This window comes from Candoia aspera, chromosome 4 (genome assembly GCF_035149785.1).
Source record: "Candoia aspera isolate rCanAsp1 chromosome 4, rCanAsp1.hap2, whole genome shotgun sequence".
Classification (NCBI taxonomy): Eukaryota; Metazoa; Chordata; class Lepidosauria; order Squamata; family Boidae; genus Candoia; species Candoia aspera.
In genome coordinates, this window is record NC_086156.1 from 72,185,497 (window position 1) to 72,208,052 (window position 22,556).

General features: G+C 41.5%; 2 protein-coding genes across 4 annotated transcripts in view; both read right to left on the reverse strand.

Moving 5' to 3' along the window:
• PIP4K2B (phosphatidylinositol-5-phosphate 4-kinase type 2 beta) overlaps nucleotides 1-4,160 on the reverse strand; it is a 31,349-nt gene extending 27,189 nt beyond the window's left edge. Inside the window, exon 1 of one of the 2 annotated variants that reach the window (XM_063300491.1) lies at nucleotides 3,134-4,160. In XM_063300491.1, coding sequence (XP_063156561.1) covers nucleotides 3,134-3,310 — 177 coding nt within the window. In that variant the 5' untranslated portion in view covers nucleotides 3,311-4,160. The remainder of the gene's footprint in view (nucleotides 1-3,133) is intronic. The other variant, XM_063300489.1, reaches the window with a different exon arrangement.
• Nucleotides 4,161-12,550: 8,390 nt separating this feature from the next.
• Nucleotides 12,551-21,877, reverse strand: CWC25 (CWC25 spliceosome associated protein homolog). Of its 2 annotated transcripts, none has more exons than XM_063300492.1 (10): nucleotides 21,784-21,877; nucleotides 20,669-20,841; nucleotides 19,217-19,453; nucleotides 18,633-18,702; nucleotides 17,680-17,792; nucleotides 16,408-16,462; nucleotides 15,954-16,114; nucleotides 15,417-15,500; nucleotides 14,447-14,611; nucleotides 12,551-13,417 (listed from the first exon to the last, which is right to left on the reverse strand). In XM_063300492.1, exons 1-10 carry the CDS (start codon nucleotides 21,799-21,801, stop codon nucleotides 13,303-13,305), a joined length of 1,191 nt encoding a protein of 396 aa, XP_063156562.1. In that variant the 5' UTR covers nucleotides 21,802-21,877; the 3' UTR covers nucleotides 12,551-13,302. The 2 variants fall into 2 exon arrangements, with proteins under 2 accessions (XP_063156562.1, XP_063156563.1); XM_063300493.1 differs by having other exon boundaries at nucleotides 14,447-14,608; nucleotides 21,784-21,865.
• Nucleotides 21,878-22,556: the final 679 nt, after the last annotated feature.

The window sequence follows — 22,556 nt, forward strand, 5'->3', positions numbered from 1 at the left end:
AGGCAGGGGTGGGGGGAGATAGAGCACAAATGCTACTACTGGAAAGTGGGAAGGGGGGAAGGCTTCTGCTTAAGACTTTGAAGATGTTTGAACTTCAACAGTTATAATGCTGTTAGGGGTATTATGGGGATTTAAGGCCAATCTTTCAGGGGCAGCCAGGCTGGGAAAAACAAAGGCATAGCTAATTTGGGGTCATGCTAAAGGAACATAAGGAATGGTGTTCTGCCTGCCACTTTATTTCAGGGACAAAAAGTAGGACTTTCAGAAAATTAGATTTCACCAAGTTCAAGGAGCACTGCAGTATCTCTTCACATACAGGGTAATATTGCCATGTTTACCTCGCAGAATGGAGATGATTCTGGCACCAATATTGGTTATTTTTAGCATCAGGAGGAAAACAATTGCCAGCATTTTTATTCAGTGGTATCCATTGCTACTGCAATCAACCATAATGGGTTTTTTTTTCCACAATGAAGGGTAGTATATAAGCAAACAACTAAATAAAACTTGGAGAGGAAGAAGACACTTCGTTCATATAAATCACACATCCTGCACATATTCACCAATGACTTGTGAATAATTAAACTTACTGCAGTTGCAAGTTGCGCATGAGCCATGTTTAAGCATCTACAAGGAGTCTTCGCTTAACCTCCACTCGTTCAGTGACCGTTCTAAGTTATGAAAGTGCTGAACAAAGGGACTTATGACTGGTCCTTGAAGTTCTGGCTGTTGCAGTGCCTCTGTGGTCACATGAACAAAATGTGGGCCCACTCAGGCCCACCCACATTTACAACCGCCTTTTGGCCACTCACTTACTGCCACCACCTGCTGCCCCTGGCCCTGCCCGCTGCAGCACCTGCCGCCACATCTACCGCACTGTGCACCACTACTTTACCAGCCAGAGCCTTCTTTTGCACTGGTGCAGCCGGGCCTTCTCTCATGCCCCACCCAGGGCCTCCATTCACATGCCAGCCAGACTCTCCATTCATGCCCCATCTGGAGCCTTTTGCAAAAGAAGCCTGGTGCATGAAAGAAAGCCCCAGCTGCACCGGCACAAAGGAAAGACCTTTCTAGCCAGGTCCTTTTTTTGCACTGGAGCAGCCTTCTTCATGCGCTAGGCTTCTGTCATGAAAGAAGGCCCTGGGTGGGGCACAAATGGAGGCCCTGGCTGGCACGCTGAGGCCCTGGGCGGGACATGAGAGAAGCCCCAGTTGCACCGACGCAAAAGAAGGCCCCAACTGGTATAGTAGTGGTGCGTGGTGCAGCAGGCAGGGCTGGGGAGCAGGGGCAGCTGGCAGCAGTGGGTAGGCAGGCAGCCAAAAAGGAAGAGGTGGGGGGAGATAGGTAGGTAGGGGAAGTTCAAGAGGAGGCAGAGGAGGCAGTCCCTTACCTTACCGAGGCATGGGGTTGGGGGGACCAAGCTGGGAATGGCTTGGATTGGGGTGGGTCTTTGCCTAACAACCAGTGGGATTCAGTTAACGATGACAACGGGAACTGCTGGGAGTGCCATTGCTAAGCGATGCGGTCACATGATGTGCTTTATGACCACATCACTTAATGAGGGAAATTCTGGTCCCAGTTACTGTTGTTAACCGAGGACTACCTGTACAGTCTTTCAGAAGTTGATGAATTAAAATTTCCAGCAACCTCAGGAAGCACAATCAATTATAAGAAATACTGGGAGTTGCAGTCCAGCAGTAGCATAAGTAATTTCCCATGCAGATATATGCACACAATACACAACTGGGTTTTTAAGACTGAGATAAAGAAAACAGCCTCCACTCCATTTGTCAGGACTGCTACTATTAAAGAAACATTCTCTTCAATTTCTCTGGGGCCATCTTACTAACTAGAGCTTGTGAAATTTGTAAAAGTCTGCTTGTGAATATTTTTCAGTAACCTTCCTCCAAATTGCCACCTTTCTGACATGTTGGGACTACAACTCCTAGTTGACCATGCTGACTAGGAATTCTAGGATGTGTACAGTTCTGTCCCTGGACTCTGGGATGGCAAAAGCCTTTTATTGCTCTGTACAACTGAGATGATAATCCACAAATGTGTTCAGATAGATAGCAACCAAATTAATAATTTATTATAATATTTATAGATGTTTAAGAATTATACAGTAATTTGCTAGATACTGAAAAAAAAATCATCTTCTACCCCTTCTTAGCTCAGTGAAGTTATGTTCCTGCTTTATGAAGATCAATTATTCAGGCAAGCAATAATTTAAAATACAGAAAATCGAAACTCATCCTTGATAAACAATATGCAAGAATGGATTTACTGAACCCAGATGACACACAGGTTACAAGAACCAGAATTTGCTGCTGAGGATTTGAAGCCACAATCCTATATTCAGAGCAGTCTCCCTGAACTCAAAAGAGTTGACTTCTGAATAAACTTACAGTTGTCTGGTTCATTCTAAAAACTAAGGTTGTGCAGCAATCCTGATTTAAAGGGAAAAGGTGATTCATAGAGAAGCACTTTGGTCCTGTCAGCACCTCCTTAAATCAAGTCCAGGAAACACACAGCTTCCTTAAGGAGATGCCAATAGGTACAACATGCACACCCACATTCTCCAAATCACCCTGTCCCTTTCAGACTTGGATCACTGCACTGCCCCTACTGAAAACCATTTGCTCCTTACTCTCATTGGCGCAGGTAAGAAAGATCAGCAGGAAAAAGTACACTTTTGCAAGATAAACCAGGAGGCAGGATTAATGTTGTTTATCAAGTTCCTATCCACATGTGTGCAAAGCAAGATTATATGAAAGAACCTCCACTTTTGGTAGAGGAACACTATGAAATTCATTTAACACAGAATTGTTACCCCTCTGTAATTATTTTAGAAATCTTTACACACTTTATTCAAAAAAGATGCATTTCTCTACTGCTTTCCAGTATGTGTTGTCATGCAAAATATGGCTTCTAATGTTATCCAAATGTATTACTCTGGATCTAATGATCAACACAAGAGATGCTACATACTTCCTGTAAGAAGAGACAAACATTCAATGGCAGAACTTGCCTCTCTAGTTGAGAGGGCTGGAAACGTATTTGGTGCCCCTTGCCATGCACACCTAAGTTCAAACAGGTGGGAGTTGCCTACTACTGTGCATTGCTCGCTCACCGTGTGGTTGACTCCCCACATGAGGACACTCAGGAGTGGTTCAGAGGCTCGAAAGAGTTTCACTTTCTGGCAGACGAAATGCTTCTTCTTGGTCTTGGTCTTGGAAGCACTGAGTGCAGCGCCTACAGCTGAGCCAGCGCTCGCAGCCGCAGTGCCTCCGGTACAGTTTGAGGCCATGGCAGAGAGAGGGGGCTGTCTGAACAAATATCAGCCTCCTAACACCAGGATGTTTTCATGATTCTCCTTGGGCCCTTCCACCCTGGGCAACTGTTGCCCCTCAGACAGTCATGTCAAAATGCTCTCCAAAAAAAGGCCCAGCCTTCTGCTCCTTCAGCAGTCAGCCACCCTCCCTCACTCCTCACTCGTGAAGATGGGACCTGTACCAGCTCAAAATGGCACCAATCGCTTCATGGGCTGGCTTGACTTGGCACCTCCTTGCATGATACCACTAGAACAAGCCTCTCATTGATGCCACCACAGGTTCATCCCTTTCCACACCTGAAGCGGTGCTTCCTATCTTCCTCCGACCTTCAGAATACAGTGGCCGCTAAAGGCACCGCTTCTATTCTTCTCTGTTCAACCGCAATGGGCTGCCATTCGAATCTGTGATACTTCTTTAATTCTCCCTATAGATCCCCCAAAATGGTACCATCCAGCCCTCCCTATCCCACCTAGACGGGTCCCAATGCAATTAAGTCAGCCGTATCCCCCCTTAAAAAGTGTTCACAATGGTACCACCTTCACTCCACCCGTCGCTCTGCTGTTCCCTCTCTCCCCCCCACCCAGCTCAGCGGAATCATCTAAATACCGAGATACATACAGGTACACATGCACACGCACCAATCACAACAGTACCACCCACAGGCACACACCCTTCCCCTCCGCACAGGCAAGAGTTCCGTTCAGAAAACCGGGCACCGCACCATCATTCCCCTTTCATAAATAGTTAGATCCGAGCCCCACCCCCTGTCAGTTACCAAATAGTAACGTCCACTTCCCTCCCCAAGTGAGCCTAACCTCACCCCCCCTTTATAACAACGTTCGGTTAGTTTCGTCTGCTATGAATATATTGCCCCACCCCGCCTACCCCCCATGCTTCCCTCTCCGTGGTTTGCTCCACCGCGGAACAAGCTGTGCAATCGACTCCTGCGCAAAGGAGGCGTCAAGATGGCGACGAGTAGAGGGAGGGGCGGAGTGGGATGTTCCATTTCTGTTTGAGAAATTGAAGAAAAGTATTGTAGTAATCGTTAATTTAAAAAGAGTCAAGGAATTATCTTGTGACGAAACAATGTGGTTTGGGTTAATTTAAAGGAAGACGCAGCTAGCAAATCCAGGAACTTTTCCTTTTATTGCCTTCCTTGGAAGAATAGTTCGTTCCGAAGAGAAAGTGTCGTATCAGATAGGTCCGTATTTCTCCGTTTTATGGACCCAATAACCAATCAGCAACGGAGCACCTGGAGTTATGAATGGGAAATTATGACTGTACATCACAGAGGCGTTCTGTTTTGCAAACAGCGCCGCCTCTGGTGGGAGTAGCTGTCGCTACAAGAATAAGTCAAAAATTACCTTGGTTTTGTGCAGAACACCCAGTAGTAGTTTAACTGCTGGTTGCTTTCTTCCGCACTTTGCCGGCTTAGAGAGAGAGACTGCCGAACGAAATAACACATCGGTTGGGTACATACATTTAGGGTCTTTTATTTCAAATGGATAGCATGTCTCTCTCTTTCGATCTATTCTGACTTCCGGTTCAGATAAGCAAAAAAAAAATATCTTACTGTACAGGAAGATTAAATTGATTACTTTGCCCTGCCAACTATAACTCTTTCCCGCGATTTGCATATGTAATTATGAGAGAAAAATTGGATTTCAGGACATCCTCTTGACTCAAGAGGGGTAGGAGCCTTAGGTCTCCTACACAAGAGTTGAAATTAAATGGCCCCCTTACATTGCGGGAACCGCTTCCGGCCATGGAACTAGGAAGAAGCGAGTCTCTTACTTCTCTCCATACTTCTATGTGACTTTAAGCTCCTAGGGAGGAGGAGGGAAAGGGGGTCTAAAAAGAATCCATCTCTCACCCTAAGGGTTCCTATACAGTATTATACAACCATTAGAAAACTTGTACATATACCCAATTTTGAATAGTTTAAACGCTAGAGGATTATATTTCAATATCCATTAGAAAAGTTTTTGTCTTCAAGCATTTACCATCATGTTGTGCAATTGTTTTAAATGTGTGGCTTGTCTTCCACTGAAGTCCATACCCGCAATAGCTATTACTGTTGTTATGGAGGTCAAAATGGCTATCAACATCTTGTCCAACCCCATTACCAAAAATGAAAAGGCAAAGAACTTCTCTAGCACTAGAAACAAAGCTGAACATACTATATTGTGCTGAAGCTGGTGAACAATCCTCAGCTCAAGAATGTACTGCCTACAACATAAGAATGCTAATAAAATTCATTGTTCGTGATGCATTCTACCTCTTCGTCTGCCCTGATAACCACACACACTAGAAATCCAGCTGAACAAAATATGGGAAAAATGCTTTCACTGTACATAGAGCATAAGAAAAGGAAGAAAATATATTTCAGTAAGGGCTGTGTCTATACCTTCAAAGATCAGAATTGTGCAAACCATCATATTCCCCGTGACACTCTATGGAGCAAAAGTTGGACTTTAAAGAAGCAGGATGGAAAGAGTATTGATGCTTTTGAACTTTGGTGTTGGAGAAGATCCCTGAGCATACCGTGGCCAGCCAAGGAAACCACAAATGAATCATTGAGCAAATCAACCCAGAGCTCTCACCAGAGGCACAAATGACCAGGCGCAAATTATCCTACTTCAGACACATGATGCGAAGACCCAGCTCTCTGGAGAAGGCTCTAATGCTGGGGAAGGTGGAAGGAAAGAGAAGAGGAAGACCAGCAGCAAGGTGGATGGACTCAATCACAGTGGTGATGGGTGCACCACTGGGAGACCTGAAAACCCAGGTTAGGGATAGATCGCCCTGGAGAAAATCTACTGTATGTGGTCACTAAAGGTAGCAACTAGATGGCACACAATCAACCAATCAATGGCTTAAGAATAAGGCTCTGAAAATTTGTAAGTACATTGGTCAATGCATTTTGGTTATGAAATCAAACCCTGCATTCCCTTTTTTCCACCAGACACTGTTCAGTACCTGTATCGTGCTTTATGTGAATTCACTTTATGCAAGATTTTGGGGGAACATATTCCTAGCATAAAGCAAGGGAGGCCTATAATACAGGCTTATGGTAGTGCCTGAATGGAATGAGTTAGGTGGAGAAGGAAATGCCAATGGCTTCACTAGGCAGGGCACATATAGCTGATTAAAAGAGAAGGAAAAGCAGGTAGGAGACTATGAATTAGAGGCTTAATGCAGAGGAAGAATGTGAGGATAAAAGACATGAAATAAAGGACGAAGCTGCATAGAAACAATATGCAGTCCAGGAAAACATTCTCAAAAAGCTATAAAGTGGGCATGTGAATTCTATTCCACAATACTAGAATTTCACTTCTGTCAAGCATGCATCATGCTACAGGTAGTCCTCATTTAACAACTACCTCATTTAATGGCTGTTCACAGTTACAATGGCGATAAAAAATAACTTTGCAACCAGTCCTTGCATTTACGACCTTTACAGGTCTGTAAAACAAAGGAAAGCTGAAGTAAGAGTGTAAGCACCGTCGTGGTTTTACTTAGTGACCACTTTGCTTAACGATCAAGTTGCCGGTCCTAATTGTGGTCGCTAAGTGAGGATTACCTGCATTGTCATCGTTTTAAGGGAAATAACCTTTTCACCCTTAAATAGTTAACTACATTAAAAACAGCAAAATGCTTTTTATAACTCCTCTATTAAAATTATTTTTTTCCATCATGAAGAGCAAATAGATGTTAAAACATCTGATACTCAGTAGAAGCTTCCTAAGTGCCTTGACTTGGGGAGCAGAGAAGGAGGGTACAGAGTCACATCACTTTTAGAAATACTGACTCTGTATATCCCAGAGTGCATTGGGGTGGTGAGGAGAGTGGCTGCAGTGGAAAACAGATGTAATAAGCTATTGCTGCACCACATTTCTCTGTATTTTGTCAGGAAACCCGCACTGTTTTCCAGGCTGTTATATATAAACTGCATGTTTATATCTTCTTCCTCTTCTGCCTACTAGCGTAATAGCAGGAATGCTAATGGGAAAAAGAAAAGATGGGCAAGAGGTGCAGAAGAAAGTGATACAAAAAACAGACTTGCAAAAAGGAGGACAGTACAGTAGTGGAAGTCAGTGTGGTTACACAAAAAGCTCAGTGAATGTCTGAAAGAAAAAAGGAAACAGGAAATTTGGGTAGCCTGAACTACTTAGAGAGATGGTGTCAAGAAGGTAAAAGCTGAGAATGAGCTGAGGTTAAAAAGGGTTCTAAGAACAGTTTTAAAAGGTTTCTTTGATAAGTTCAAAATAAGTGGAAAAGAATCAATATACCCATTCCTCAATTGAGATGGGAACATGCTGGAAGGTAGCAAAAAGAAGTCAAAGCCATTCAACTCCTACTTTGGTTCACTCTTCAACAACAACAACAAAAGCCTCTTATGTACTCCACTAGGATATTGTGGAGAGCAGTAGGAAGAAGTATGACTGAACCCTGATATTAAAAGCAACATGATCAGCCAATACCTCTTGAATGAGTTTAAATCTTCAGGGCCAGATGAATTGTATCCTATCATATTGAAGGAGCTAACTGATGGTTGGCTTAACCTATGTGTATTATCTTTAAGAAATCCGGCATAAATGGTGACGTGAAAGGTGGAGGAGGGCAAATGTCCTTATCTTCAAAAAAGAGGAAGGTTTTGCCAACACAGATCAGTCAGGCTGACCTTGATGCCTGAGAAGTTCCCACAGCATATCATAAAGAGAACTATTTCTTTACTTAGGAAACAAAAATCAAATGTACAAGTATAGGATAGGGGGCACTAGGCTTCATAACAGTACTCATGAAAAAGCTCTTGGAATATTGATTGTAAACTAACAATGTAGACATGGCTGCCAAATGTTAGGTTGTCTCAACAGAAGTATAATTTTCAGATCACGGGAAGTAATTGTTCTATTTTATTCTGTCTTGGTCAGACTCCACTATATCTATTTCTGGGCATCACATTGAGAAGGATACAGAGCAACTAGAACAGGTTCAGAGAATGGCAATAAGGATGAACAGAGGACTAGAATTAAGTCCTATCAAGAGAGAATGAAAAAGCTGGGTGTGTTTAGCCATGAGAAAAGAAAATTGAATGGGTATATGATATCATTCTTCAAATACCTGAAGGAATGTTATATAGCAGAAAACCAAGACCTATCCTGGAGGGAAGGAAATGGAATAATGGATTTAATTTATCAGTAAGCAGATCCCAACCGAATGCTTAAAAAAGAACTTCCTAACAGTAAGAGACATTTGATAACGATATTGATAATCACAAGACGTAATAGGTTCCTCTTCATTAAAGAGGAAAGTTGAGGTGAAAGTTGGACAGCCATCAGATAGGGATGCTGACATTTATTTATTTTTATTTATTTATTTACATTTGCCCCTGCCCATCTCTTCCCATCGGGGGACTCTGGGCGGTTTTTAATTACTGGAAGCGGTTGAAGTTTATGCCTAAGCGGCTCTTTCCAGTTCTACGATTCTGCATATCTGGGAAGTCAGGCCAAGCATCCACAGATGGTAAAGTCAAGCCTCTACAGTGCTATAGCTACACAGTCCCAGGAAAACATGTCTTAATAGGGTCATTGCACTCTTTCACCACCACCTTATGAAAAGAGTATCAAACAGCCATAGTGCGAGCCCAAGAAAAGATGCAGCTTCTTTAAGGCGGCACTGAGTTCAGTGATCAGATCCATCCCACTCTGAAACACACACACACACACACACACACACACACACACACATTCTGCTTTTGGTCTGAATAACTGCATATTCCTCGTAGGGGGGCCAGTTTGGACTCATTTGTTGCCAGCACTTTATTCCATACAGGAACGGTGCATCTCCCTTTCCAGGCCACCTCACTGGAACTGCACCACTTTCCCAAGCAAGTATCTTACTCTGAACAAATGTGAGGGGTGAAATCAGGAATTCCTCTGAAATGCCAATGCCAGCTGCCCTGCTCAGCCTGGCAGAATCCATGAGCATGGGAGACCTCAAGACTTCGGGGTTTGGGAGACGAATGTTCATACTGAGGCTGCCTTAAATAGGTACAGCTCAGAATCTCATGCCTCCAGAAGATATCCCTGAGACAGTCATATGCTTTTTCACATCTGGTTTTCATCCTAGAGGGAAGCGGTTCGTATACAGGTTCTAGAAGTGATGCTCTTGCTATAGACTGACCATTATCTAGCAAGGATTTGACTCATTCAATTCCCCTCCACGGAGATTAGTACCAGAGTAGAGTATATATAACCTAACATAGAGATTATGGACATGCCTCGGTATGCCCATGTAACACCGCTGCTTCATGAGCTGCACTAGTTACTGGTTTGCTTCCAGGTGCAATTCAAGGTGCCGGTTGTTTCCTATAAAGGTAAACATGGCATAAGGCCTGGTTACTTGAGGGACTGCCTGTCTCCCATAACCTCTGCCCAACTGATTTGATTCTGCAGGGCTGGCATGCTCTGGGTTCTTTTGATTAAACAATGTCATCTCTCAGGACCTCGGAAGTGTGCCTTCTCTGTAACACTGCCTGTCACCTGGAACGAGGTTCCCCCCGAGATCCAGATGGCTCCCACTCAGCCGTGAAGACCTGGCTCTTCACCCATTCCTTTGGTGAGGGAGAGTGAGACACCTCACTTCATTGTGCTTGCCATCTCTGATGATCATTTTTTTACATTTTGTTGATTTTATTGTAATTTCTTTGTTATGAGCTGCCCAGAGTTGTTGGGAGTTGGACAGCATACAAGTTTAATAAATTATTATTATTAGTCTGCTCTTGGAGCCTAATGAATCTTGTTGGATTCCAATCTGCTCTAGGAACCTGATCTATCAGTAATTTGATTGACACGTGGAATACCAGTTCTCCACATGTCCTTAACTATTCTCTGAGAGCTTGAAACATTCTGTGATACATTCTATGAAGCAACTGCAGGTGATGAAATAAGGGATGAGACTACTGTGAAGGTCCATGGACACATCTGACTGGACATGGTGAAGGCATAATCATAAAGCCTGTGCCAGGGCAATTAGGAAGAAGGGAAAAACAATGATTGCATCTGCAGAAAAACACCCAAATCTGCTGTGGGCAGATGTCCTAATCTCTAACATTCAGTCTGACATTCCTAGATCTTCTGAGTTTTATTATGAGCAGATAAGATTACTCAGTTTTTTGTGCTTCATGTCATTTTAGAGCAATGGTTATTTAGGATGTGCACCATCTACTAATTATCAGTCTAATCAGTTTTATAGCTTGTCTCCTGAGGAAAGAAGAAGGGTTTCTAATTGTGCCACTTTTTCATTAGATCCCTATCCAGTTTGGCTTCTGAAGGCCAGTAAGAATTCAGCCAATTATCGCTCCGACCCCTATTTCTCTTTTGCAGGTAAAACTTCCCTTAAAGAGGCAATTGATGAAGAAGCCATCACTACATCCATCTGATTTTAATAACTAGCTGCCGGTATCCAATATTGTTTGTAGTGGAGCTAATGAGAAAAAGTTGATAGCCCTACAGCTCCAAGAGCTTTTGGATGAAATTGATTATCTTGATCTTTTCCAATGTGGGTTTTATTTCCAGAATTAAGATGCTGCCTTGGCTGACCTGTTGGATGATCTGTAGCGAGACAGACAGGGGGAGCGCTACCTTGTTATTACTGCTAGATTTCTCTGCAAATTTTGATACCATTCACTATGGTATCTCGTTGGACCATTTGAGGAACTAGGGATTTGGAGGCATTCCTACACTGTTTCTGCTATTTGTTTGGACGCAACTAGAAATCAATATTGTGACTTTTGCTTGACCATTCTGGAATGGTCATGAATGGAGGTTCCACAAAGTTCCATCTTGTCTTCCATGTGATTTAATATCTGTATGAAGCCATTGGGAAGGATCATTTGTGATTTGGAGTTAAATTGTCAGCAATACAGGTAGTCCTCACTTAATGACTGCCCTGTTTAGTGGCCATTCAAAGTTACAATGGTGCTGAAAAAGTAACTTTACAACCAGTCCTCACACTTACAACTGTTGCAGCATCCCACAGTCATGTGATTGCCTTTTGCACGCTTCACAGCCAGCTTCTGACAAGTAAGGTCAATGGAGAAGCCAGCAATAAAATCACAAGTCGTGGTCACATGATGTTCCTCTTAACGATCATGGGTGATTTGCTTGACTGCAGACGTGAGGTTGTAAGTCCGTTGCAGTCATGATGTCTCACTTTATGACCGCATCACTTAGGGATGGAGTCGCCATCCCAATTGTGGTAGTTAAAGCGAGGACTACCTGTATGCTAGTGAAATATGCTGTTAATACTCACATTTCTCATTTCCTGCACCCTTGGAGACAGATGTCACCAGAGCCTCCATACATCTCCAGGTTGTAAGGGGCTAGGTGTGGTAGAATGAACTGAAGCTGGAAGGTGGGCTTCAAGATTTGGGAGCGATACCTGATTTGGAAGTCATTTCTTCTTAAGAAATAGGTTTGCGATATGAGATTGTCCTGGATCCAGCACAGACATGTAACATCAGTGGCAAGAACTTTTTATCAGCTTTGGTTGATGCAGCAGGTACATCTCTATATGAATGAGACCTTGCTTTGATGACTCAGGTACTGGTTACCTCATAGAGACTACTGCAAAGTATTCCTTGTGGGGCAGCCTTTAAACTTTGTTTGCAAACCACAACGGACCTAGAATTGTTTCTTTTAGTAGTGAATGGGGCCTTCTTGTGGTCTTAAATTAATCTCATGCTAAAGCAACTCTGCTGGTTGCCCAATTCAAGGTGCTTGCAACCTTGTATTAAACCTTACATGGTTTAGGCCCATGCTACTTATAGGCCCATCTACTCCATTCAGTACTGCACTCTTAGTCATTAAAGGGACACCTTTTGCAAGTCCTTCCACAGGAGTTGTTGTTGAGTAACAACTTTTTGTTGATTAACAACCCATCCAACTTTCTCCAGAGCATGGTCATATTATGCAATAATTTGCTATCCAAATTTAAGCAAGCCATTTCCTTACTACAGTTTAGAAGCAAGCTGGCAATATTTTCCTAGACGTTTTAACACCCTGTTTATCTATTATTCCTTAAATTTTTAAATGAATGTTTTTGATAATTTTACTGTACCTTGTAAGCTGCTCAGAGCCATTAATGTAAAATGTAGAAAATCTATATACATTTTCTAAATATTTAAAAATACTACAAAAGTGCTAAAAAGCTACATAAAGATGTATACATATATTAAATGCCAGCTAGATGTACAAAGTTCAGTATTTACATATCACAAAATAATATATGAAAGATTGCTGTTCTACAGTTTTGTCCATTCCCTTTTTCCTATTAAGAAAATCTGCTAGTTACAGAAGCTGTTTTGTGCACAGAATGTGCATGACTCCAGTAAAAAAAACAATGAATAAAATTATTCTCTCCTTGTAGGAAAGGGATCTCTCTCTCTACTGCAAGTGTTATATCTTGCTTCAAACAAGAGTGATGTGAGATAAAACTCTGTAGAACAGAAGTGTAAGCCCAATTAGCCTGGACCCAGGTGCATCACATTCTCAAGAACATGAAAGGCAGAGGAACTATTATCAGTAAATGGAAGTTTCTGTAATAAGCCTTCTCTTTATAATACCGTTAAGAGAACAGCCACGTTTCCTTTGGGGCTCACTGGGAACAGAGGCCAAACTCTTACGACCCTTTTATAGTACTATAATATTATAAAATATCAAAGAAAGGGCAGAGCTTTCTAACAAATTGGCTTGCAAGAAGTACATCAAATTGCAGACATTTAAAATACCTTAATATGAAGAAAAAAAAAAGTTGTAATGGAATTATCACAGTGAACTCCCTTGTCCTATCTGGGCAAGGGAAAAAGACAGCCTGGCCTGTGAAGATTTCCTGACTGGTCAGTCGCTCCTTAGAGAAAAGTATTCACATCCTTCGCAGGCCTGTGATAGAACACGAAGCAATTTCATCGATGCATGAAGTTTTTTTCCAGGGCTGCTGGTGTCCTCTGGATAGAGTGAATGTTCCTCTTCACCCTATCTTCCAGAGAGGAGGTGGATGCACTCTCTAATTTTATGTTACTGCAGGCAAAAGAAACAAGGAAGGGCATTAAGAATGAGAAAGGCATACACTTTGTCCTATATAACATTTATTTTTCACTAGCAGAAAGTTGACAGAGAAGAAACAGGAAAAACGAGGAGAAATTTAATCAGGATATAAAAAACAAACAAACGGGCGTTAACTGCTCAAATGGTCTTCTGCATAATATCTGGGGGCCAGGGAAAATATCAAATATGGGATCTCTCAAGTCTGGAAAGGAATTATCTATCTTGTCTTCACTCTTTTCTGTAGTCATTAAATCATGCATGATTTTCCGCATCACTCTTTTTACATGAAAGGGGTTTCCTCTTCCTATTCAAAATAATTCTCTGCGTCTGTAGTTCCTCCCTCACACCCAGATTTTTACTTAATCCTTAGCACAATTGTATTATCCTAAAGCAGTTCACAAAAACTAATTACATAGGAGTTCCTGCTCTAATGTGTTTAGACTGTAATTCCTACACAGAAAGCACGCCCTGTAAAAGGCTGAGGAAATAATATTTAAAATGCTTAAATATATAAATAGCAGAATATTTAAAAGGGGTTTTACTGAAAGAGAAGCACCCCTCCTGAAAGCATTAAAGCAAGCACATCCTTTGGAAATTTCACAGAACTGCTTTGAAGGCTCTGTCCAGCAGCCTGCAGGTGCGTGACAGCGTCACTTTGCTGGCAGTTCCAGTAGGAGCACCGTCTATGTAAGTACATGCGCACAGTCAGGGACAGCCTTTCAAGTAGAGCATGTAAATCCCCAGAGAAGTGGCTGCTTCAACACTTTGAGAAAAGTTCAGGAAAACATTCCCTCCTTGACTCTAATGTATTATACTGTGAAACAAGCACGTAGCCCAAGATGGCTTTCAAATTGAGATAATTTCAGATGCTGCTGCTTTATATCAAGTGTAATGATCATCTGATTGTTTTAATGAAGACTGAACCAGGCCCTTCTATGTACAACGCATGCTCTTCCGATTGAGCCACGGCTTCTCCCTAATAGAAGGAAGGAGGACGCTCACTGTATGAATTTCCCATTGCAGCGGCGAAGTTTTTCCAGAGCTTGCTCTTTTTCTTCTTCTTTTCTATGTTTATTCACGTTGTTCTTTCTTTCTTCTTCCCGCCATTTGGCATTCTCCATCATTTCCTTCCGTCTTTTCTCCAGCTCTTCTGCAGATAATTTTCTGCTTAAAATAGAATGACATGATTTTAGGCAGCATAGGCTTTTCAAATCAAATTCCAATTTCATCACCAACTTATGGAGTAAATCTCTCTCTTGGCTACTTTAAGCAGAGGAAATAGGGTTGTCTAGTGTCATGATTAAGGTAAGTGGGGAACTGGAATTGACTGCTCAATAGTCAGAATACATCAATTGCCCGGATATTAAGCAAGCTAAGATTAAGGGCTCAGTTCAAGCTAGAATGGGGGCCTACCTTCTTTACACTCCTGCACCATGTGAATCTTCAACAAATGTGTTCCTTAAGTCTAACATACCTCAGTCACTGACCATATGCAGTGCATCAAAACTATTTACAGCTTTCCAAAGTGCTTGGAAACCAGGAGGAAGCAAGTGCAGAAATTGAAGCTCAGTTGTATCTTTAGTAATTTAGATCTCTCACCCATCAAACTGGAGGAGGTTGATCTTGTAAAGTTGGACATTTGGGGTCCCCAGTGATGACTGGGGAAGGCAACGGCAAACCACCCCACTATAGTCTGCCAAGAAAACGTCGCGAAAGCGGCATCTCTCCAAAGGGTCATACATGACTCGGTGCTTGCACAGGGGACCTTTCGCAAATAATGGGCAATAATGATAATGATTTAAAAAAATAAGAGAAAGTTGGTGAGTCTCACTATTTTTACCGACCTTTTCATTTACAGTAATTGCTGGGCTTTCTGCATGCATATGTATTTCAAAATATTCTGCCTATAATACATTATATAATTATGTCACAACCCATGTAACATCCACCAATATCATGCCCATCCACATACTTTGAAGTCTGTGGTCTTCTATAGTCTTGTTCCTTAGGAAAATTCCTGCATTCTGTTTTTGTCTTCTGTTCCATACCATTGTGCCTGCAATTCAAAATTTTCTTTTTTCCATGAAAATAATAATTTATTATTAGTAACTCTTTAGTCTAAGCTGTTCTGCTGCTAATTCTTCGTCTCATACTACCAGGATGCACAATGTTTTTCAACCCAATGGTTGCATTTGCGTTTTGAATGACATAAGAGGAGCAACACCCCCAAATCATAACTAATACTGGAGTGGGGATTCAAAAATTAAATTGTCACTTAATTTTAAACAATGAATATAATTACTCCACTTGTTCTTTAAACATTTCCATTCTTGTCACATTAAAAATTACAATGGGTAGAGGCCAGATTGATGACTTCCAAGTATACTCAGTCCTTGCATCCTACTGTATGCAAAAAAAAACAAAAACCCAATTAAGATTTGAATAATTCTACAGCAATTAAACTAACATCTCTTACAGAAAAAGAATTGGCTGTCCTATTCTTGCTTACTGTTTACTGTCTCTAGGTGATCTGGATCTCTTATGCCTGCTTGATTCCTGATTTGTGCCCTTCTTGCCCACATGCCTCTCTGGAGAATGGCTTTGACCCTCTGATCCAAGGCTCTGTTGGAGTTTATGTGACAGCATCCTTTCACGGCCACTATCATGAACCTAACATGAAGAGAAAAACGCTATTTGCTGAAAGTGTTTAAGCATGGAATAAATGTTGCTTTATCAGAGAACAAATGTTGCTATATTTGATTGACTGCACACAGATGTCTCAAACAGTGATTGTGAAGTTATTGGCAGCTCCACCAGTAAGGGATTCAATGATAATGGGTGAGTTCACATGCTGAAAGCATATGTGCTCCTTCAAGACTTGACACTCTAAGACAGGCTGGCCCCAAAAAAGAGCATCTCTATATTATACTGTATAGTATACACTAATAGATCACAGTACATACTTGCAATCCATATCCTGTTCTTTTGGGATGAAGATGTTCTACTTTCTCCCGTGACCTAAAGCAAAAGAAAATTAAATTCTAACATATTGTCAGTGTGAGAGGTCCTGAATATCAGGTAGGTCTAAGTTCCCTCTTATTTAAAATGTATAGTTTATGTACATGCCAATTCCAGCCCATATGAATAGAATCCCAGCATGTATACAGAGATTTGCTCAAGGATGGGGAGAAATGTATCATGTGTGGCTCCTCTGAGATATATAGAGGAGTGATACCACTGTCCCTGTCAAGCTACGCTGCCCACCCATACTACAGATACTCCTCGCTTAATGATGGTAATTGGGACCAGAATTTCTGTCACTAAGCGACGCAGTCATAAAGCGCAATGTCACGTGACACATCGCTTAGCAATGGCAATGGCAATCCTGGGAGTCCCCATTGCCATCGTTAAGTGAGGATCATGGGTTGTTAAGTGAGGACCTCCCCGTGACTTACTGCCAGCTTCCAACAAGCAGAGTCAATGGGGAAACCAGCAGGAAGTTGCAAGTCCCAGGCGGCTTGAAAGCAGGCCAGCGGGTAAGTGGCTGCTGTGGCATGAGCGTGGCCAGGTAGGGGTGGCTGCTGTGGAGTGTGCACAGGTGGCTGCCGTGGTGCAAGCATGGGCAGGCAGGCATGCGCTACAGAGTGAGGGCGGGAGGTGCTGCAGGTGGGCATGCACTACAGAGTACGAGATCCCTGGGATCTCATACTCTGTATCTGGGTTTCTTGGGAGAAAAAGTGATGGGAGCAACTTGCGACTTTTCCTGCCAGCTTCCCCATTGACTTTGGTTGTGGGAAGCTGGCAGGGCAGGTCACAAATGATAATCGTGTGACCATGGGACACTGCAAACATCGTAAGTGTGAGCTGGTTGCCAAGCACCTGGATCACAATCATGTGACCATGGGAATGCTGGGACAGCTGGAACTTCAAGGACCGGTCATAAGTACCACGCATTCAGCACCGTTGTAACTTTGAACAGTTGCTGAATGAGTGGTCGTTAACCAAGGACTACCTGTACCACCTTTTAAACATCAAGAGCCACTGTTACACAGTAGCATGTGTTTGTGTGGGGACTCAGTTCCACTCCTTTCTCTGCAATTATGAGCAGTACTCAAACCCAGCCTCTAAAATGGCCCTGTCTCATAAGACAGATTTAAGACTGTAAACAATTTTGTAATTAAAAGCACAAAATGAATGAATGAATGAATGAATGCTGTGTATATACACACACATACTTAGTTTTAATCTGTTCATCTTCACTGCTGCTGGAGTTATGGTGCCTGTGTTTCTTGTGCTTCTTCTTCTTCTCTTTCTTTTTTTTCTTCTTTTTCTCCAAACTGCTTTGCAACTAGAACATTTGAAAAAGGGAAGTATTAGCTTCATAATAATCGCCAGAGTTTAGGGTAGGGTCCCAATCCCTTTTGGGCCCACAGGCACTTTTTACAATTTTGAGAACACATTTATGGGCATGTTCACAAAACGGCTACCACAGTTGAAGGGCCAATCACAAAACGCCATTCCTCAACATTCTTGTACTATCTCGGAAAACTGTGTATTACTTTACCTTACCTTTGTATTTTTTGTGGCACTTTTCAGGAAGACGTTGATGGACATTTTAGAAACTGTGGCTGCCATACTGAAGATTGAGGATTTACAGCAATTACTCTATATTAGTTATATTTGGAATAATTCCAAATCTTCAGTAACCAGTGCCAGTTAGAATCCTTACACCAACTATAAACTTGCACAGAAGTAATAGGGAAAAACTACATTCCAGTTTGCACTAGTCTCTTAACAATTTTTGTTGTAAACACAGCAACAGTTAAAAGATTTTGAATTGATTGGGCAACTGTTTAACACTTTGCTGAGCCGCTATTCCCATACATACATTCTCTTTCTCTCTAAACCGAGATCAGCAGAGACTAAGTCAGACTTCACATTGTTCACATACCTAATCATTTCAAGCTGTGGCTTTGAAATTACTTTTTCCCCAACTCAACAAAAGATACCCCAAATATCAATCCTTTCTTCCATAATAATTTGATATTGATAATTTATACCAATCCTAAATGCATTTACTTGGGAAAAAAAGCCCCATTGAATTTTGGTCAGCATACATAGGATTGCCACCATGGAATTCAACATTATTTTGTTGTATGCCTTCTCAAAGCATTCAGCATTAACATACCAGTTCTTTGATCTTCTTCATTTTTACAGGATTGTTCAGAACTTCACGTTTCTTCTCTTCCTCCCTCTTTCTATACAGACAAAAGAATATTTAAATAATGTTCACATGAAATTCTCAGATAGTCTATTTTGGTTCTATAATTAAATTTATGATTAGAGGGGGACACTTGTGATCTTCCAGAAGCTGTTGGATTCTAACTTCTATCAAAACTTGGTTAGTTTTGTTTTGCTTTTACTGATTATAATTGGATTAGGATTATTTTGTATAAGACAAGTGACCACGTAGGTTTCTAAATAAATAGAAATAGTTATAGGTCTAGCACATGAAGAGTCATAAATTCCCAATACTCAATCTACAGGATTAGCATCTCTGATCAAATCTAGCACAAAAATGTTAAAGTGAAGCACTGTGGGCATTGATGGGAATAATTAAGGTATTTTTAATGTTCATATCAAAGATACTTCAACTCTTTCATTTTATAAATCATCCTGGCCATCACCTGACTTACCTATAAACCCATTCATTTATTATTTATTTATACACTTTCTGCCCCGCTCTTTAATGTTGAAAACAATCCCAACTACCTTATCATAAAAAGTGGGTCTTCTCGGATCTTGCTAGCCATATCCAATGCAGAGTTGGCACCTGTAGAAGCAAAGATAGAGCCTGGCAGAAGTCCAGTCTCAGAAGAACAGCCTGCCTCCTTGTCTTCTGCTGTCTCAAAGACATATTTGTCAACTGGACGCCCCATAAGGTATTCATCTCTGTTCACCATGCCACCTGGTCCGTGGTACATCCATTCCAACTTCTCATCTTTTTTTCTAATTCATTTGGGGGAAAAGATATTAGAACTTTCAGCTCAACTCAGGGTCAGAAGAGAAGATGTCAAAGCAAATAAAAAAAAATAAAGATAGGTTATATGATTATAAAGGTAGACAACCTTTAGTGGTACTTCTTTTGGGACTATAATTTATTATTATTATTATTATTCAAATTCAAATAATAATTTTGTTAGCCAAGGTGCACTTTAAGACTTATGTATAACAACTTAAGAAACCAATATAGTTGCACAATCAATCATAATTTATTGTGGTCTTAGACCAGTACAAAGAGAGTGTTCTCAATATAGTTGCACAAAAAGGTTAATGTCTTTTCCACATTATGTAGGAAAAAGAGCCAAGTCATCAAAGAAGGGTACAGATAGATAACTCACAAGTACAGAGATGGTATTAGGAAAGCTAAATGAATGAGCTGAGGTGAGTGAAGGCTGCTAAAAATGGGTTTCCTTCCTTCCAAACTAAAAGGAAGACATAATTGGCATATCATCTGCTCAGTGATGATGGCAAAATATTAAGAGGTAACAATGGAAAGGCAAAGCTATCCAGTCCCAAAATGAATGGTAGAGACATAGTATTTTTTTATTTCAACATAGCAGCTGACGTTAAATGTAGTTAAATGAAGGATGATGGGAAGCCAGTTAAATGGATTACGCAGCTGACTCAAAATTAATGTCATCAACTGGAGGAGGTATCAAATGGGGAATCACATGAAACTGTCCTGGATCCTGTGCTCTTCAAAATGATTATTAATGTCTTGGATGAAGAAGTGAAGGAAACAATCAGAGGATTAACACCAAGTCCTATTAGGAGAGACCGAAAGAACTGGGAATGTTTACAATACAACACTGAGGAGCAGTATGATAGTACTCTTCAAATACCTTAAAGGATGTCACTCAGAAGAAGGCATTGTTCTCTCTTGTTTCAGAGTGCAGGACATGAAATAATGGATTTAAGTTAGAGAAGACGGAGTCTGACCGAACTTTCAAAATAACTTAACAGTAAGTCCAGTTCAACAGTGGAATCAATTATCCAGAGATCTAATGGGTTTCCCTTCACTACAATTCTTTAAGTGGAGGCTAAACAGCCTCTGTCAGGGATACTTTAATTTGAATTACTGTAGAGAATTGATAGCCTAGATATCCCCTTCCTATTCTACAATTCTATGGTTCCAGACCAATAAAATCCAGCTCAACATACTTGACAGCGCCTACATCTTCTGCATATCGCTGCATTTCCTCTCGTGCTCGCTCTTCGTGCAATTCCCGTTGCAGCTCTTCAATTTTCTTCCTTTCAGCTTCATGTTTTTGTTCTGCTTTCCAAACTTTTTCCACATTACGTAGGGTTTGTGGGTGCCAGCTTTTTTTTAGATTCTACAGACAAGATTAAGCACCTTGATTTAATCTGACAAATTTCCCCTACAGAAGCTATACCAAATAACAACCAATACCAACAAGAAAAACAGCTGAAAAGCAAGCCTCAGTGTACTAAAACTGAGTACATACAAAGCATAGGAATGCTTGCTCCATATTTGTGCTTAATGCTTGCTCCAAATAGTTCCCCCATTTTGCAGTTTATTTGTCTTATAAAGGAATGGCAACTATCCACACCACATCACATATATCTTGCTTCAACTTAATATCTTTGACTTAATAAGCCCAATTAGTGCATGTTAAAAGTTTTTCATTGTGGTGGGGCTATTCAATTTGTTTCCTCCACTCCAAATGAGACTTCCATCATCCATTAATTTGTACATTAAGAATATGTTGGAGGCCCTCTACACATTGGCTAGATTCACACATCATACAAAGTCATGTTTTCCTTAAAAATGGTTGGAAACGCCACAATTAACTGGGCTCACCACATAAACTAAACCATAAGCCAGGCTTGCAAACAGTGGCTAAGCTATCACAACTTGATAAACTAAAGTAAACAAACTAGATTGTGATTTAGTGATATGCCAGACAGGTTGCTATGAAGAGGCTCCTTATCTCTAACAAGTGTTTCAATTGAAGAAGGTATGCTGCTGTCCCTACCCCATTTCTAATCTCCTTTCCATAATACTGAATTCCAATTGTATAAGAGCCTTCCCCCCAGCTCCTCAAGTCTCTCCACTCCTTAAATTCGTCCCTATATTTCAATTATATTACATTTTCATCCAAATGTGTACATAGCAACCTGCCCCCGGAGGGAGACAAGAAGCCTGCCCTTAGTTTCGATTAACTCAGATCCAAGGACTTTCGGCGATGCCCCATTCTCGATCCCCCCCAACCCCCACCTCGGCTTTTCTCCACCCCACCGCCCCTTTTCCTCACCAGGTCGCCTCCCCCCATGGCGACGGCTGAAGGGTCTAGTTTGGAGCAGCCGCTTCGCAGCTCCTCTCCTTCTCGTCTGCTGAGGTCAGACCGGCGCGGAGTGATGATGTAACGTATTATTCCTATTCCAAACGTCGGTCCTCCCAGAGCGGAAGCGATTGATTTAAGAGTGATTAGATATATACAGCTTCGTCTGTCGAACCTGCAGTTATTTCTCTTGTGGGAAAAATTATCACTAATTATAATAAATAATCCTGATGTGTCGGACTGCAACTCCCATCACCCCAAGGTCATCTATCACACTCACGCTTAAGAGGCGATGATGTGAACTGTAATGTAATCAATAGCTGTGACAGTTGAGGCCTTTCAGAAGCTTTGAACTACATCTCCCATCATGTCAACCAGTAGTTCAACAACTGGGGAGGCAGTTTGGGAAAGGCAGCACGGAGAGAAGACGCTACTAGTCCTTTAATTCAGCATGAAGAGGCCATGAAAAAAGAATAAAGGTAGTAGCATTCCCTCCTTTTTTCATGGTACATTACCTTTGAATATGAAGACTACCCTTTTGCTGTCATGGCTAATCGAAGCTTTATAGTCCTGCCACAATAGCAGTGTGTGTTAGAGTACAACCTTTGTCATTCCCGCCATTATGATCAGGATGGGAATCATAATCTAAATAAGACTAGACAGGCTGCAGTGGGAGAGGTGGTGTCCACAATGTTGTGCCTAGAGAAACAAGGCAATCACTTCATTGGTTGAGTACTCATGGCTTA

Bases quoted from the DNA above. Each gene is read 5' to 3' on its own strand.
- CWC25 (XM_063300492.1), bottom strand. The intron at 14,612-15,416 runs GTATGTGGATGG...TTCTATTTTAAG, and splicing joins AGAAGACCACAGACTTCAAA to CAGAAAATTATCTGCAGAAG. The intron at 13,418-14,446 runs GTGAGCGTCCTC...TTTTGCCTGCAG, and splicing joins TGCAATGGGAAATTCATACA to TAACATAAAATTAGAGAGTG.